General features: G+C 33.1%; 1 protein-coding gene across 4 annotated transcripts in view; it reads right to left on the bottom strand.

Annotated features, from left to right (window-relative positions):
* Nucleotides 1-14,305, bottom strand: part of LOC8265348 — a 28,212-nt gene that overhangs the window by 7,108 nt on the left and 6,799 nt on the right. For 3 of the 4 annotated variants that reach the window (XR_007216865.1, XM_015724827.3, XM_048377517.1), the window contains 16 exons: nt 14,209-14,268; nt 13,950-14,107; nt 10,436-10,637; nt 9,951-10,070; nt 9,734-9,819; nt 9,470-9,574; nt 8,197-8,304; nt 7,623-7,711; nt 4,603-4,751; nt 3,965-4,108; nt 3,772-3,879; nt 3,267-3,377; nt 2,369-2,476; nt 2,163-2,273; nt 936-1,114; nt 115-583 (listed from right to left, as the gene is read on the bottom strand). Coding sequence is in view for 3 of the 4 variants with exons in the window: in XM_015724827.3 (XP_015580313.2) it covers nt 115-583; nt 936-1,114; nt 2,163-2,273; nt 2,369-2,476; nt 3,267-3,377; nt 3,772-3,879; nt 3,965-4,108; nt 4,603-4,751; nt 7,623-7,711; nt 8,197-8,304; nt 9,470-9,574; nt 9,734-9,819; nt 9,951-10,070; nt 10,436-10,637; nt 13,950-14,107; nt 14,209-14,268 (2,307 nt within the window). In the remaining variant the exon portion in view is untranslated. The remainder of the gene's footprint in view (nt 1-114; nt 584-935; nt 1,115-2,162; nt 2,274-2,368; nt 2,477-3,266; nt 3,378-3,771; nt 3,880-3,964; nt 4,109-4,602; nt 4,752-7,622; nt 7,712-8,196; nt 8,305-9,469; nt 9,575-9,733; nt 9,820-9,950; nt 10,071-10,435; nt 10,638-13,949; nt 14,108-14,208; nt 14,269-14,305) is intronic. The other variant, XM_015724828.3, reaches the window with a different exon arrangement.

Consider the following 14,305-nt stretch of genomic DNA (forward strand, 5'->3'; position numbering starts at 1 on the left):
CAAATGAAAGAATAAACATGTAATTCAAAATAATCATACTGAAAGTAACATTAAAAAGAGCCACCTCTCCTCCAATAGAAGGGGCTAAAGGAGATGGAAAACTGAAAGGTTCACCTTTGCATGATAACAAATTTCATTGTCAAATTCGCAAGTATATGACTTGATTAGATTGCCTAAAATAGAGATGTCACACCAACTTGACATGATATCCTTCAAATCACAATCATTTGCAGATTTTGATTTTTCCAAGTTCACTGCATTTTCTGTGTTGCCCTTAGACCGAGGGACCTCTTTTAAAAGTGATTCAGCATGTAATAGCTTTTTCTTCAGAAACATCTCATATGCCATTATTTCCAATATGACAGATTGACAGCGGTATTTGTATGCCAAGCTTTGAGCATCCTTTTCGGTCAGATTTTCAAGCACAGGCCTTTCTGAGCTAGTTATTAATGAAATACAGTTGGACAGTTTCTTCCAGAACAGTCTAAAACTCTTTAGGCTCTCCAAAATATTTATATACTGAGCAGCACCTTGCCACAATGCCTTTAGGAAATCAAGTACAACAACCAGTAGACGAGGATTGCTGGAGGAAAACCGAATCACAAATTATAAAGTAAAAACATAAGGTTTAATCATATAAAATACCAAACAACCAAGATGTAAGGTTTTGTAAGCACTTGACAAAATTCCATTTTAGAACATATATATATCCCCATGACTCCATTTGTTGCTACTTCCTTCGTTGCAACTCCATTTGTTGCTACTAGCTCTCTTCACTTCCTGTTCTCTAAACCCTACGTTGTATATTCCTATCAATTTTATGTTACATGAGCACTAGATTTTATCAGTTAATTTCGTCAACCCTAAATTTCTAGGTTATATCAAATAGTTAATTATGACAAAGGAAACACACACCAAATGCTTTATGGACAAACCTGTTGATAAAATCACCGCCTTTTTCAATATTTTGCATAAGTGCATCAAGCAGACTTGATTTATGAGATTGCAAGGAACCATTGGAAGTTTCCCTCGTTGACTGTTTCAAGACACCAGTATCACTTGATTGGACTTCCGTAACAGCTTCTGGAGCTAAAATGGCAACAAGAAAAGGAGGCTGCACAAAAGAAACCAGCTATAAGAAAACACTAATTGGGCAAGCCAAAGATAATATTAGAAGCATACTAAGATAATTTTAAAGCAATGGAGCCACACCTGGCTTGAAACTCATAAATTGATATACAGGCAGATAAAAATCATGGTGGCAACAAACATTATGATTCTAGAAGATTCTAGCAATATACAACACAAAAAAAATGCACAATGCCAATGGACATTTTACTGCTTACCAAACCTTATACAAATAACTAGAATCACAAATAAAATAGATTTAAGGACTGAAATTGATTGATGCCAAACTCTCTTCCGTTATATTTGGATACTATTATTTAGACCCCATGATTTGGATATGGACCAAATACATTGTTTGGAAATTTAAATTAAAAACTGTATTTGGAGTCCAATTAATAAGGATTTTAAAAAAGGTAATTCTATGTTATTAGAAATCCTAATATTAACTTTTGACCCCAAGGAATAAATCTTAAAAATCAAGGTTTGAATTTGTGAATTAACCATTATAATTCGACATAACTTTCTAATCCAAATTGATTCAAGGTTTGAAATCCTCTTCCGTTTCCGAACAAAGGATTTTTAAATTTTTCAATTAACCATTTTAAATTCAAGATAATTTTCAAATCCAAATTCATATCTCCAAACAAATCTTCCTCAATCTATTTCCCTTAGCTTTTGTCTTAATTCTCCTGTCTGCCATTCTATTCTATATTCTCCTCTCTACTTCCATTATTCAGATTATGTCTTGATTCTGTCCTACTTTATTCCATAAAACTTTTTGACTATCTCACCTAGATGTGTTTGATCCACAAGGATTAAACCAATTCATAACATCAGGCACACTATTTATACGGTTAAGATTCTATCTCTAAATCCCATTAGAAGGTAGGAGGGAGACTTAACAAACAAACATTTACATCATAATAATCTTGAACTTCAGCACCAGAATTCTAGTGGAACCCTGCAATTAATCACAAGGAATGGGAGATAACTAAGGGAACATTAACATGTAACTTTTGCATTTAGTAACAGACCTGATGACTGGCTGCAGCAGTAAGCAGGTTGACTATAGCAACAAATAGATCTTCATTCCAATCCATTTGTTCAAGCAATGTGCTTTTCACTGAATGCCTGAAATCTGCAATCTAAAATATCAAGATAATATCAGAAACATTCATGATAAAAAAAAAAAAAAAAAAAAGAGGTAAAAGGAAAAAAAAAACAAACACAAAAGCCAAACCTGCTCATCATCTAGACCAAAACACATATTGCTAGAAAAATACGGTTGTAAATAATCTGCCATATTCAACAATGAAGATAATACCTTAGCAGCCCCAACCTGTATTTCCTGCATGACAAAAGCAAAAAATGCTTTCCAATATATGATAAGCAAAATGTGGAAATAGAATAAAATAAGAAAAGAGCACGTCAGATTATGTATTGACAGAACATCAGAGAAAGATGCAAAAAAAGAATGTCCTAGCTTCTATGGGACTTCTCATGCTTTGATCTCTAAGAGAGAGGGTTTCTAAAGTTATGCTCAAATATCCAATGGATTAATAGCTCACAAGCACTACCTAAATTGACAAGGACATTAGGACACTCTCAATAACATAATGAGAGAACTTTCTCAGGCATGCAAAAGGATTATCATTACTAAAGAAAAGGCCTAGTATAATCACATAGTATTGTCGCAGAAAATCTAAATTATGATAGCATATTATTGTAAAAATATCTAAGTTATGATATGGCATACAATATCTAAAACTAAATTGCAACCTCGCACCCATGAGAATTGCATGTAGCAATAAATTGATGTATCGTAACTATGAATATAGACTCCATGACACCCGATCCATGGGCCCGTGACCGGCACTAGGGAATGGGTAATCTTAAGGCCACCAAAACCCGATCCTCGACTAACACCGGAAACAATGGAAACACAACGTCGGTCTCTAAGGCATCACTTAAATTCTCAGAAATAACCATTGGCCAGAAAGAATTATATCGTTCATTGCTCGATAAATCTTAAAATGGAATAAGCATAGAAATATAGCAAATTAAATGCACCATTCAGGATATGGAAGGTTAACGCAACTAAGGAAAAGACATATAATTAAGTATGATCACGATCGTACAGGATTGCGAGTAAATGATATCAAAGACATAACAGCTGAAACAACAGGAATCGGTTTTGTTGAAGATGACAGCACTGCTTGGTGAAAGACAGGAAGACCGGGTGAGAGATCCTGGAAAAAATAAAAGAAACAATATGTCATGTAGATTGGATTCAGAAAGCAAGCCACAAAATGTGGAATTTTTACCACAAAGCCAATCTGAGCATAAGTAAAATACAGCAGATTATAAATAACAGGACAAATAAAGGAGAAACTGATTTCCAAAATGATGCGCTGCAACCATATCCAATTTTTCTAAGGCTAATTAGCAATTGATTAGCTCACCTAGTTTCTTACTTAAGAGCAGGGACTAAAGATTTCTAGATTGCTTATAATTGCAGCTCAAAATTAACAATCATGAAAACTTTGTTAATGATATAAGCACACATGCACACCTACATACACACAGAGTTGAACCTCAGTGCAAATAATATAGTGAAAAGAAATCAGCAATCCAACAATTTACCTCAGAAAATTTGGAGAGCATGATATACAGAATATCTAAAGCAGAACTGATAGCACACTGAAACCCATCTATGTCGACCAGTTCAACAAGCCGGCTGACATAAAGGTTCTGTTCAAATGGGCACATTAAAGAAAGCAAAAAAAATTGCAGCCTAAAAGGACAACATAGGGAGAAGTTTGAAGTCATGGCTAACCTCCAAGCTTTGTTTAGTTGTACATATGAGTCGAAAGATTACACTATGGATAGAAGAATCACATAGTAATATGTCGCGGATAGCGGCACTCGATTTTTCAGAAAATGAAATAGACATGATGCATGTTTTCATCAACTCCAACACCTAAAACAGCAAAAGAATGATCAAATATTCATCTTTCCAGCATTATAAATGAAATATAAAAGAAGAATTGGCTTCTTTAGTTACAAATCCTATTTTCCATGTCCAAACCACCGATGGTTTAGGCTTAATTCTGATGATCAAACCATAATAGAGAAATGGTTTCCAGGGTACAATAATAATATCATGGAATGTTGTCTAGAAAGAGTCCGTTTTTGAACATTGACTCGTTCTTTATTCATCAGTTCATTATAGTCATGGAACTTCACCTAATCCTCCATCGCTCCATCCATCTTATTTCCTAGTCAATCAGAAAATAAGGCAAATATAAAAAGGCCATTAACCAGTGGGCCAATGGTGAGAATCTCAGGATGATAGCCTGATAAGCAGAGGACTAAGTACCGTAAAGCTATGGTAAATTTTCCAGCTTATAAGATTATACATAATGGAATTAAAATGAATTTTGGAAAATATTTAGAAATAAAATAAAATAATACCTTCAGTGATACTCTCCATCTAACAAGTTTCACCTTGTATTTCCATTGCTCATGATTAATTAGAATATACTGCAAACAGAAAACAACTAAAGCTAGAACAAGATCATTATCTAATCTTGTCTCCACCAGCCGCATGGTAAACTCCAGCACTGTAAGGAATTACAATATTGAAGTCAGAAAAAAGAAAGCGATATATTAAAATTAAATATGAATAACTTTGATATAAGCTACAAGTGAGAACCATATAAATTTAAAAATAGCAAGTAAAATTACAGAGGATGCTACTAAACTAGCACTCACATTATAAGACGTCAAACAATAGCACCATATGCAAACCAAGTTAACAAAAGCAAATCATGCATAAGAAAAAACAAGGCCAAAAATCAGACGAGTAATGACAAGCCACAAATTTTAATGGTGATAACAATCCTCAAGAACACAACTGCTTACAGAGAGAGAGGGGGACAATAATATTAACTCCCAATTATTATTGCACCTTCCTCAGTGACAATAGCTACAACAAGTAGAAGATTTATGTCGAGAACAATGCAGTGGCTTGTTGGCACAGATGCCTTGATTTATAATTGAATATATAAAAAGAAGTTATTTATGAACTTAAGAGATTGACAGTCATCAGCCCAAGCAAAGAAAAAACTTATCTTCTTATATAGGATGAAAACGAAGAATCTTACCTATTAGTTGGTGGATTATGGTTCTACATGTTCCAGCTCACATTTGTGTTTACGTAATTATCTTGCTATCAACTAGGTACATGCAATATCAATGAGTTCCATCACACAAATTTCTAAAAAAATATTCATCTCCTCTCGTTCATAAACATATCCATTTATTTATTTCCACTACTCTTATGCTTAAAATCTTGAAGGTGTTGCATCCCACCAAAAGATCAACATACTACTCGGGCACAAATTTTTATTATTGGAAAAGCAAGTTCTGAAGCAAGAATTACACTGAATAAGAAAAGGTCAAAAACAATTAGTGATTGCATCCATTTATATACCTACAAATATCAACTACTGACAAAAGCACTCAAATATCCATTTATTTGAAATCACTCCAACATTTTGCAATCATGCAAGAAAGTAGGGCATATAGCACTAGAGTAATTTACATAATTCTTAGGGGTATATGTGGTTTGGTTTGGTACTTGGTTTGGTAAAGTTCAGAGGGATACTCAAACTGAACCTACAGTGTTGGGTTGAAAATAATCAAAACCAAACCAAACCACCAAAGTAGTCATGTCATTCACACAGTTTTTGGCAGTTTAAACTCTTTTATTGAACCTAAAAATCTAATTCTTTTTTTGTTCCATTTTAAATTTAGACTTGAGTTAGAATCAAATTCAACCATTGAGCTTCTGAAATAATAATAAAATCATATAAAGCTAAAATCCTTAAACATATTATAAACTTTAATCGTAAATCTATTTGGGATCCATATAACAAAATCCAACAAATGCCATTATAATTTTAATAAAAGTCTACAATCTAAATTCTACATCAAACAATAAAATCTTGTAAATTTAACCAATCGTAGCATGGTAAAACCAAAAATTCATACAAACTGAAATATTAACATCAGAATCACTTACTTTTTATGTATATATAGTATAGCCAGCTGGTTTCAGTTTGATTTGGCGGTTCTAAAGGTAACCATAAACTAGACCAGCCATTTGGATTTTCAAAATTTTCAAACTGAAACATAACTTGTTCAAAACTTGGATCCATTGTTTGTTTTGACATATTTTAGACCAATTTGGGTGGTTTAAGTACGCGCCTAAACTCTAATCATAATGCAAGGCATAATCCACAAACTATGAACATCCAACCAATAATATTTACTCATAAACACGATAAACTCCTCCATATATATAGAAGTAGTGAAAAGAAGAAAGATAGGAAAACATATAGATGAATGGATAGAAACATTTTTATGAGTCAGTACCAACTTACATTACATGTGTAAGTTACACAATATCTTACATGGTCCAGTAATTTACTATTGATTCATATTTTAACAAACTGTCAGATTATATAGCTTTAACTATGAAGATGATAGATGCCAAATTTCATATTTATCAGTTATGAATTAGTGTATGACTTCTAATACAACATTTTATCTCATAAATATATTTAATAAAAAGGCTAAATTGCCAAGTAAATTCTGTATTTCACAATTGTTTTCAAATCTAGCATGTAGTTTTTATATTTTCAATATCAGTATTGTATCTTGAAATTGATTTCAATTTTAGCCTCCGATGAAATTATCAGTCAAAATTTGTTGATATGGCTGCAATTTCGATGACAGAAAAAAAAAAAAACCAGAAACCAAGTTGGCATTAGAGTTATTAACTAGTTGCTAGACACTCTAGAGAAATTTTCTCTTACCATTTCTGCTTAAAAACCTAGAAATCTAAGGCTTAAAACGCTTTCAACCATTGCAACAATTGACAAAGAGGAGTTAGAGATAGATAAGAGGTTAGATTGTTAGATCTTTTTCTGAATCCTAATAAAGATGAGTAAATATTAGAAAGAATATCTGTTTTTAGATGATCTTAATTTACTTAAACGATGCTAGTTTTGGTTATGGATAAGCCAACAATCCTAATGTTGATTAGTCCTTTTATATTATTATTACTGGAATATAGCCATGTTAACAAATTTTGGCTGATAATTCCACTAGACGATAAAATTAAAATTAATGTCTAAGTATGTTGCTACAAAATTGAAAATTGAAAATTACGTACTAGATCTGAAAACAAGTGCAAGGTACATGATTCTTTAACAATTAAGCCTTAATAAAATCTCAGTTTTATAGGGCGTCTTGGATGATCCACCTAATTTAGGCAGTAATTACAGCAGTCAGGTTTTAAATATGAAACAACTATATAACATACAAATATGCTTGTATATATATACCAATACCACTGAATATGATGTGTATATGACTAAAAGATAATCATATTGGGATGAAGAGAAAGAAACATATACTAAATATACCTGAAATTGTTAAAGGATTCTCAAAGTCATTCTGCTCACAGTCTATTAAGAGCATTTTTGCCAGTTTCCCAGGAAGCATCCATGACCCTCTAGAAAAGGGGAAAAAAAAAAAGAATTATTGCATAGAGATATAAATAGCAGAAATAATAATGACAGAAAGTTGGAAAAAAAAGTTCACCAGATGAAAGTGACCATTTGACAAAGGACTGAAGCAAAAGAAGGTAAGCAAAGATCATAGTACTATATTAATAGTCATATAACCAAGGTTTGATAATCTAAATATGAACAATAAAGATTGGCAGAGTTGGCAATAAATAAATCCAGAAAAATGAGGCAAAGAAATGGAGGAGTAGTATTATATTTTTGCAGCAAGTTAAGAGATACATATTAGTCTGATCCCATGAAGACAATCTTCCAACAGGAACAAGAAAAGCAATACAAGAACGATAAATTTACAGTATAAGAGAAGTCAGGCATATCTATCATTTTAAAATCCAATTTCAAGAGAAACATGCTTAAATGATGTCTTGGAAATTCAACTATTATGTTTGGATGTTGAACTCATAATTCAAACCTAATGTTAGTTGGTATGCCATCATAGCCAACATCGTACATGCTTGTCTTTAAGGTCATCTCGAATATATTTGATTTCAGAGCAGCAGCAGCAACATGAGATGGAGAACTACCCAAGAAGGGAAAGAAAATAAGTACATTAATAACTAGGGTTACACCTGTGAGAGTCTTACAAAGAATATATAATAAGAGAACAGTCATAGTTGTCAAAGGCGCGCCTGAGGCAAAAGGAGTACAAGGTGCAAGCCTTAGCACCTAAAACCAAGAAAGGGCAGGCAATCTCACTAAGGTGCGTGCCTTTATGCACCTCCCACCTAACGCGAGGCGCACCTTTGTAATATTTGACATTTAATTGTTTTCTTTTTCTTTTAGGACATGAAATAATCTCAACCTTCATTATAGACTTAATATAAGTTATGTAGGCTTACCCACACCTGATTATCTCCAAAAATAATTTAAAAAAAAAAAAAAAGAGAAATAACATTAGGGAAAAAAATGTTGGCTCCACATCAAGTGCTAGGCCCACGTCTAAACAAATAGAAAAGGTAAAAACTTCTCAAAAGAGGGCTACTTCTCTAATACTTAGAGATGAGGAAGAGGTAGAGATTGATTTTCAAGATGATGAGGGCATTGGAGAAGAGGAAGAGGATTTTGATGATGGAAGAAGAAGAAACTATATGGGGCTTAATGATGAGTGATTTGATGACTATAATTAATGCTTAGTAGGAGACTAGGAGCGTAGGAGTAGAACCAAGACCATAATAATAGACTTATAGAAAATTAGTAATGGAAGATGCTTTAGGATCTCTACTATTCTAGGACTTCTAGTTACCTATAAGACTATATTTTACTTTTATTATCTCACTTGAACATGTCCTTTTATTGTTTGTTAAATGCCTCTTGAACATGATGATTGTCATGATCTTTTTATTTATTTTCTTCAGTTGTGCGTTAAGTTTTTAATTGTATGCATGTGTTGTGTTATTAGTCCTAGTCTTTTTTTGTTCTTCTTTTTGCGCCTCACTTTTGTGAGGCACACGCCTCGCCTTGCGCCTCAGGCACCAAGAACCCTTTTCGCCTTTAACAACTATGAGTACAATGAACTAAATATTAGAAAGAATAGCTAATATTCGAAAAAGATTATAAAAGTTTTAGAGAACTTCAGATAAAATTCAAATAAAAGTAGAGAAAATGAGAAATAGTTTACACATATAAATGACTAAGAAGATGGAAATAAACTAAGGATCATCCAACAGAGCCAAGGATACATTTACCACTTCAACATCTTTGCCAAAATACTGACACCCATGGACATCACTGCAGCACCAGCAGAAGTAGGAGATAAATTTTTTATTACCGCACAAATAATGTCAACCACCCTGCAGCAATTAAAACAGCACGAGTAAATGAAGAAAGGAGGAAAAGAGAAGGACTGAATCAGCAATAAAGTCAACAAAGGATTGAATCATAAAGGAGGCATAAAAGAAGAAACAAAGAAATGGTGAAGAAAGGCAAAAGTATTAATGTTAGTTAATTACCATGAATTCCTTTCCATCTGTCTATTCATTCCAGCATCTTGAAAATAAAATGAGTTGCCAAGGTCCATCAAAGAAAAAGTTACAGCCTGCAAATAAACATATTGTGGAAGCATTAGACTAAAAAAGATATCACAGACGTATTCTTAAATGTTTCATCATTATTACTTGTAAAAAGATCATCTACCAAATAAAAGAAAACTATTGATAATAAGAGTACCGTGCTAAAAGACACCATTCGACTAAGAAGGTCAAGAGTGAGAAAAACATCATCATTGCTCTCTAAATACAGCTCTTGGGCCAAACGCAGAAGTAGAATGAGTAAGCCAGATTGCTTATACTACAAAAGCAAAGACAGTTAGTGGCAACTGGCAAGGAACATGCAGGCTATAGAATTTGCATTGCAAAATTTCAAATAGCAAACAATTTTTTTTTCTGCCTGAATGTATAGTTTTATGTTTTTTTGGAGTTTCCAAGTCCATCAGACAATAGACATTTCAATGGAAGACTTTAAATCAGATGGGCGTATTTAATTGCAATGTAAGCCACATCAATATCAGAAAACTTTCTGATGTCTTACTTCCAAGCAGTAGCATAATGATCTCCATTAGGTAAGTAAACATTAGGTAAGTACTCAGAAAACTGAATAGAAACCACCACAATAAGCAAACATTAGGTAAGTATTCAGAAACATTGTGCCTTTACCTCCCAACGTACAATAGCAGTATTTCCACCAATAACTTTCAAGACATGTCCACGAGTTTTATTGGGAATAAACAGACCTTCCACCCCAGGAACATGCAATAGTAAGTTAGTTTCAACAATTTGTGAGATGTTGTCCACCAATGACTCGCTAGTAATTTCAAACAAGGACGATATACCAACAGACTTATCAAGAAAGTTAAACCTGTTTGCAAGATAAAGGAACACTTATGAGTACACAGTATTATTGGAATAGCAATCCACCATTTGATCATCAAATTAAAGAGCTCATTTAAGCTACTGTCAAGGATTTCTTGAGACAGAAACTTATGAATAAACACAAAATTTTCCAGATACTACGGTTTAAATGACACAAGCAATTTTTTGATATAACAAACAAACCAACACCTTATTCACAATGAAAATATAACGGTATTTGGTACTTAGCAATTTCTGATCTATATCAAGTATCAACAATATGGAGAAGACTTATTGGTCACCATAGATTCCAGAATCATTTGTAAGAGACAAATAACAACATTGATCAGTGCATATATGATAGTCAATGATAAGCAATGGGTGTGGGAATCCTCAATGCAGAAAAATAAAAAACGGAATGAAGAGAAATAGACTCGGCCAGAATGGCATGGAATTCAAATGCCTACAAGGACCGATTAGTCCATCCTAATGCAGAAACATATTATGTGCAGACCGATTTGGGCATGTCCCCCAAGTTGCTGATAAACCAAAAAACTTTAAAATCTCAGGATACCTGCACTGCAGATGCACAAAGAAGTTGGGTAAAATGGAGGGAAGTGTCTTAACTAAAACAAAGATTATTAGACTGTCTAAAGGGCTCCTATAATCATGTCTGAGCGACTGAGAGGGAAGAGAAGAACACAATCTCTCTCTCTCTCCCTCCCTATATGAAAACGTTGAGGATTGTTAATCAAATGAAACATAGTTGATTTTCTTTTCCTAGTCATTGGATGCAATGATGGTAAGCAACCTAACATTCAGAGAACGTGAAGACATTTAAAGTGTTAAATGGTAGTATGTTTGCATTTTCTCGAGTCTGAGACACATAAAACAGGCTCTTCACTAAAGCAATTTGCCACCCTTTGTGAAATACTTTCACTTACATCCTGCTAACTCTTTTGCTATCCTTTCCATATCAAGTTAACCTCAAAAGATACCCCTGAAATTTCATAAAAAGCACCAAATCTTACAAGCTAATACAGTAACCAAAAGGAGAAATTAGAAATTGCACAGACATTAATGAACTTGGATGAAGAATGATTTTGAGGTAAGGAGAGGCAAATAGGAATGATAGTGCAAAAATTACTATCAATAGAATTCGGAGTATGGTTTAAAGTCCTAAAGTAGGTTGAAACCACCCTTTTAACGCGTTAAACTCCAATTTCTGCTAATATTGGGTTGCTTACTGTCATCACATCAAGTGACTCTAGGAAAATAAAAATCATCTATTAAATCTGATTACCAGTCCTCAACATTTTTAGACAATTCCAAGTCCAGTGATCCTTGTTTACATGTCTTACAAATTTAAAGAACAAAAGATCTTTAATTGTCTACACAAGTAAAAGAAAGGAAAACAAAAATGAGTTCAAAGATAAGCATGGCCAAGAAAACTGCAATGCGTAGTTGATAACAAGAACACATCAACCATGATATATGTTGCATGCAGTGAGTGTCATATAATAAGAAGATAAACCATGTCAAATGCACATATAGGTCCTTTATGGTTGGAGTTGATAAATTTAAACAGATTATAGAAAAGATACTCCATATAATAAAAACAAGCAGAAGACCATCTGATAAAGGGAAGCTCCAAGCAGGGCTGTTCAATTATATATCCAACCTGAAAAAACCAGCTGACCCAGCTCAACCCAAACCACAAATACCTAATTTTAATCTCACCAGTCAATTAGTCGGGTCAAAGACGCATAAGTTAATTTCTTTTTACCTGTCGAGTTCTTCTTAAATCAACCAAATAAAACTCTATTTTCTCTTTCAACAACCGTAGTCCTCAATGCCCTCAACTCTTTGCAGATCAACCAAGGTACTCTTCATTTTGTCCTCTGCATATTAATTCCTGTTGTGAATTAACCTTTTCTCGTTCTCTCAAAGTCTCTTTCTCAAACCCAAAGTATCTTTAGCATTCTCTTCTCCCTTTTTTATTTGCAAGGTTTTGATTTAGCTTTCATTTTGTTTATTTTTCTTTATGTGTAATGGATTCCACGAATTTTTCTTGTACTTGTTTCTGGTTCTAGCTATGGAGATCAAAGCTTTTGGGTGTTACGTGGAAAGCTCTAGAAATTATTCAACTATAAACTGGCATCCAAGAACCAATCCAACCCAGTTCAGATATTTGGGTCAGGTTGCATTGCAAGCCAAATCATTCAAATAAGAGATAATTACTATTTACCCCCTGTATTTTTCCAAATTATACTAGTTACCCCTAATATTTAAAAACTACATTTTTTCATCTTTTTATTTTGTAATTTTATGCTAAAAACCCCTTCCGTCAAAACTTCCGTTAGAAAATCGTTAATTAAGTTTGTTTTTATACTATTTGCCCCCTAATTTTCTGTATAATATTTAAATTGCCCCTCTATATTTTATTTATTGCATTAGAATCCCTTCTGTTTTGAAAGTCAATGCAATTAAAGAACTAAATAAAAAAATATAATTTGATCCTCAAACTTCTTATCAAAGTTACAGGTCGAGTATAGCAAAATTAATAATAAGAATAATATCTATTTCATTTTAATTATTTAAAATTAAATTATATGAATTTTCAATATTTTGATATATATAATTACTTTTAAAATCTTTAATTTTGCTAGAATTTAATTATGCTAGAAATTAAAGTAATTAAGGAATACTAGTTAATTATTTGTGTAAAAACTAAAATTAGTATTTGCACAAAAATTAGACAATGGGGTTCTAGTACAATAAACAAACTATAAGGCACAATTTGTATATTACACTAAATATCAGGGTGCAAATGGTATAAAACCAAACCTAGTTAACGGTTCTTCAACAGAAATTCTGACGGAAGGAGTTTTTAGTATGAAATTACAAAATAGAAGGATGAAAAGATATTTATTAAATATTAGGAGGTAACTAGTATAATATGAAAAAACAAGAGGCATATAGTAATTACCCCTTCGAATAACTAGTTGCAATCACATTGGTCTAGTTTTTCAATAGTTATGGTCCCAACCTGACCCATGAACAGCTCTACTTCTAAGGGCAAGTGGCAGCAATCAGTGGAATAAATACCATACTCAAGAAATATCATAATAAGGCACCTCATATAACTAAGCTAAGATGCATAATTGATAAGACAAATGGTCCCCATATGATATTCATAGCTTTGCCATCTATCTACTTCATGATAAAAAAGAAAATTAAAATTGCATGCTGGAAAATATAAGGACTTGTAATAGAAGCTAAGGTGAACACCTTGAACAGTAACACTAATTCCACTTACACACATTCTGTGGGCCAACTCCCCTCACAAAGGGATGATAAAAGGCGAAGTAGTTCTGCGGTGCGGAAGGGAAATTCACCCTCTAAGCTACAGAGAAGACATCGAATAGGGCCATCAATAAAACTTTCCTTGTCCCAAAACTGGTTACATAATGACTCCTACAAGTTCAAGTGCAAGAGCCTTCCCAATCAGTAAACCATAAGGATCACGAGAAAGAAGTCAAAAACCAACCACTGAAAAATAATACTAAAATACAAACCTCTCCCCGATAAATTTTGCAAAGAATATCCAATATGAGATTAAGGGTACCATTGTCCGACTGTAGTATTGAGAAAGCAAAAAAATTAAAAAATAGA

Source organism: Ricinus communis, chromosome 8, assembly GCF_019578655.1.
Source record: "Ricinus communis isolate WT05 ecotype wild-type chromosome 8, ASM1957865v1, whole genome shotgun sequence".
In the NCBI taxonomy this organism is placed as follows: Eukaryota; Viridiplantae; Streptophyta; class Magnoliopsida; order Malpighiales; family Euphorbiaceae; genus Ricinus; species Ricinus communis.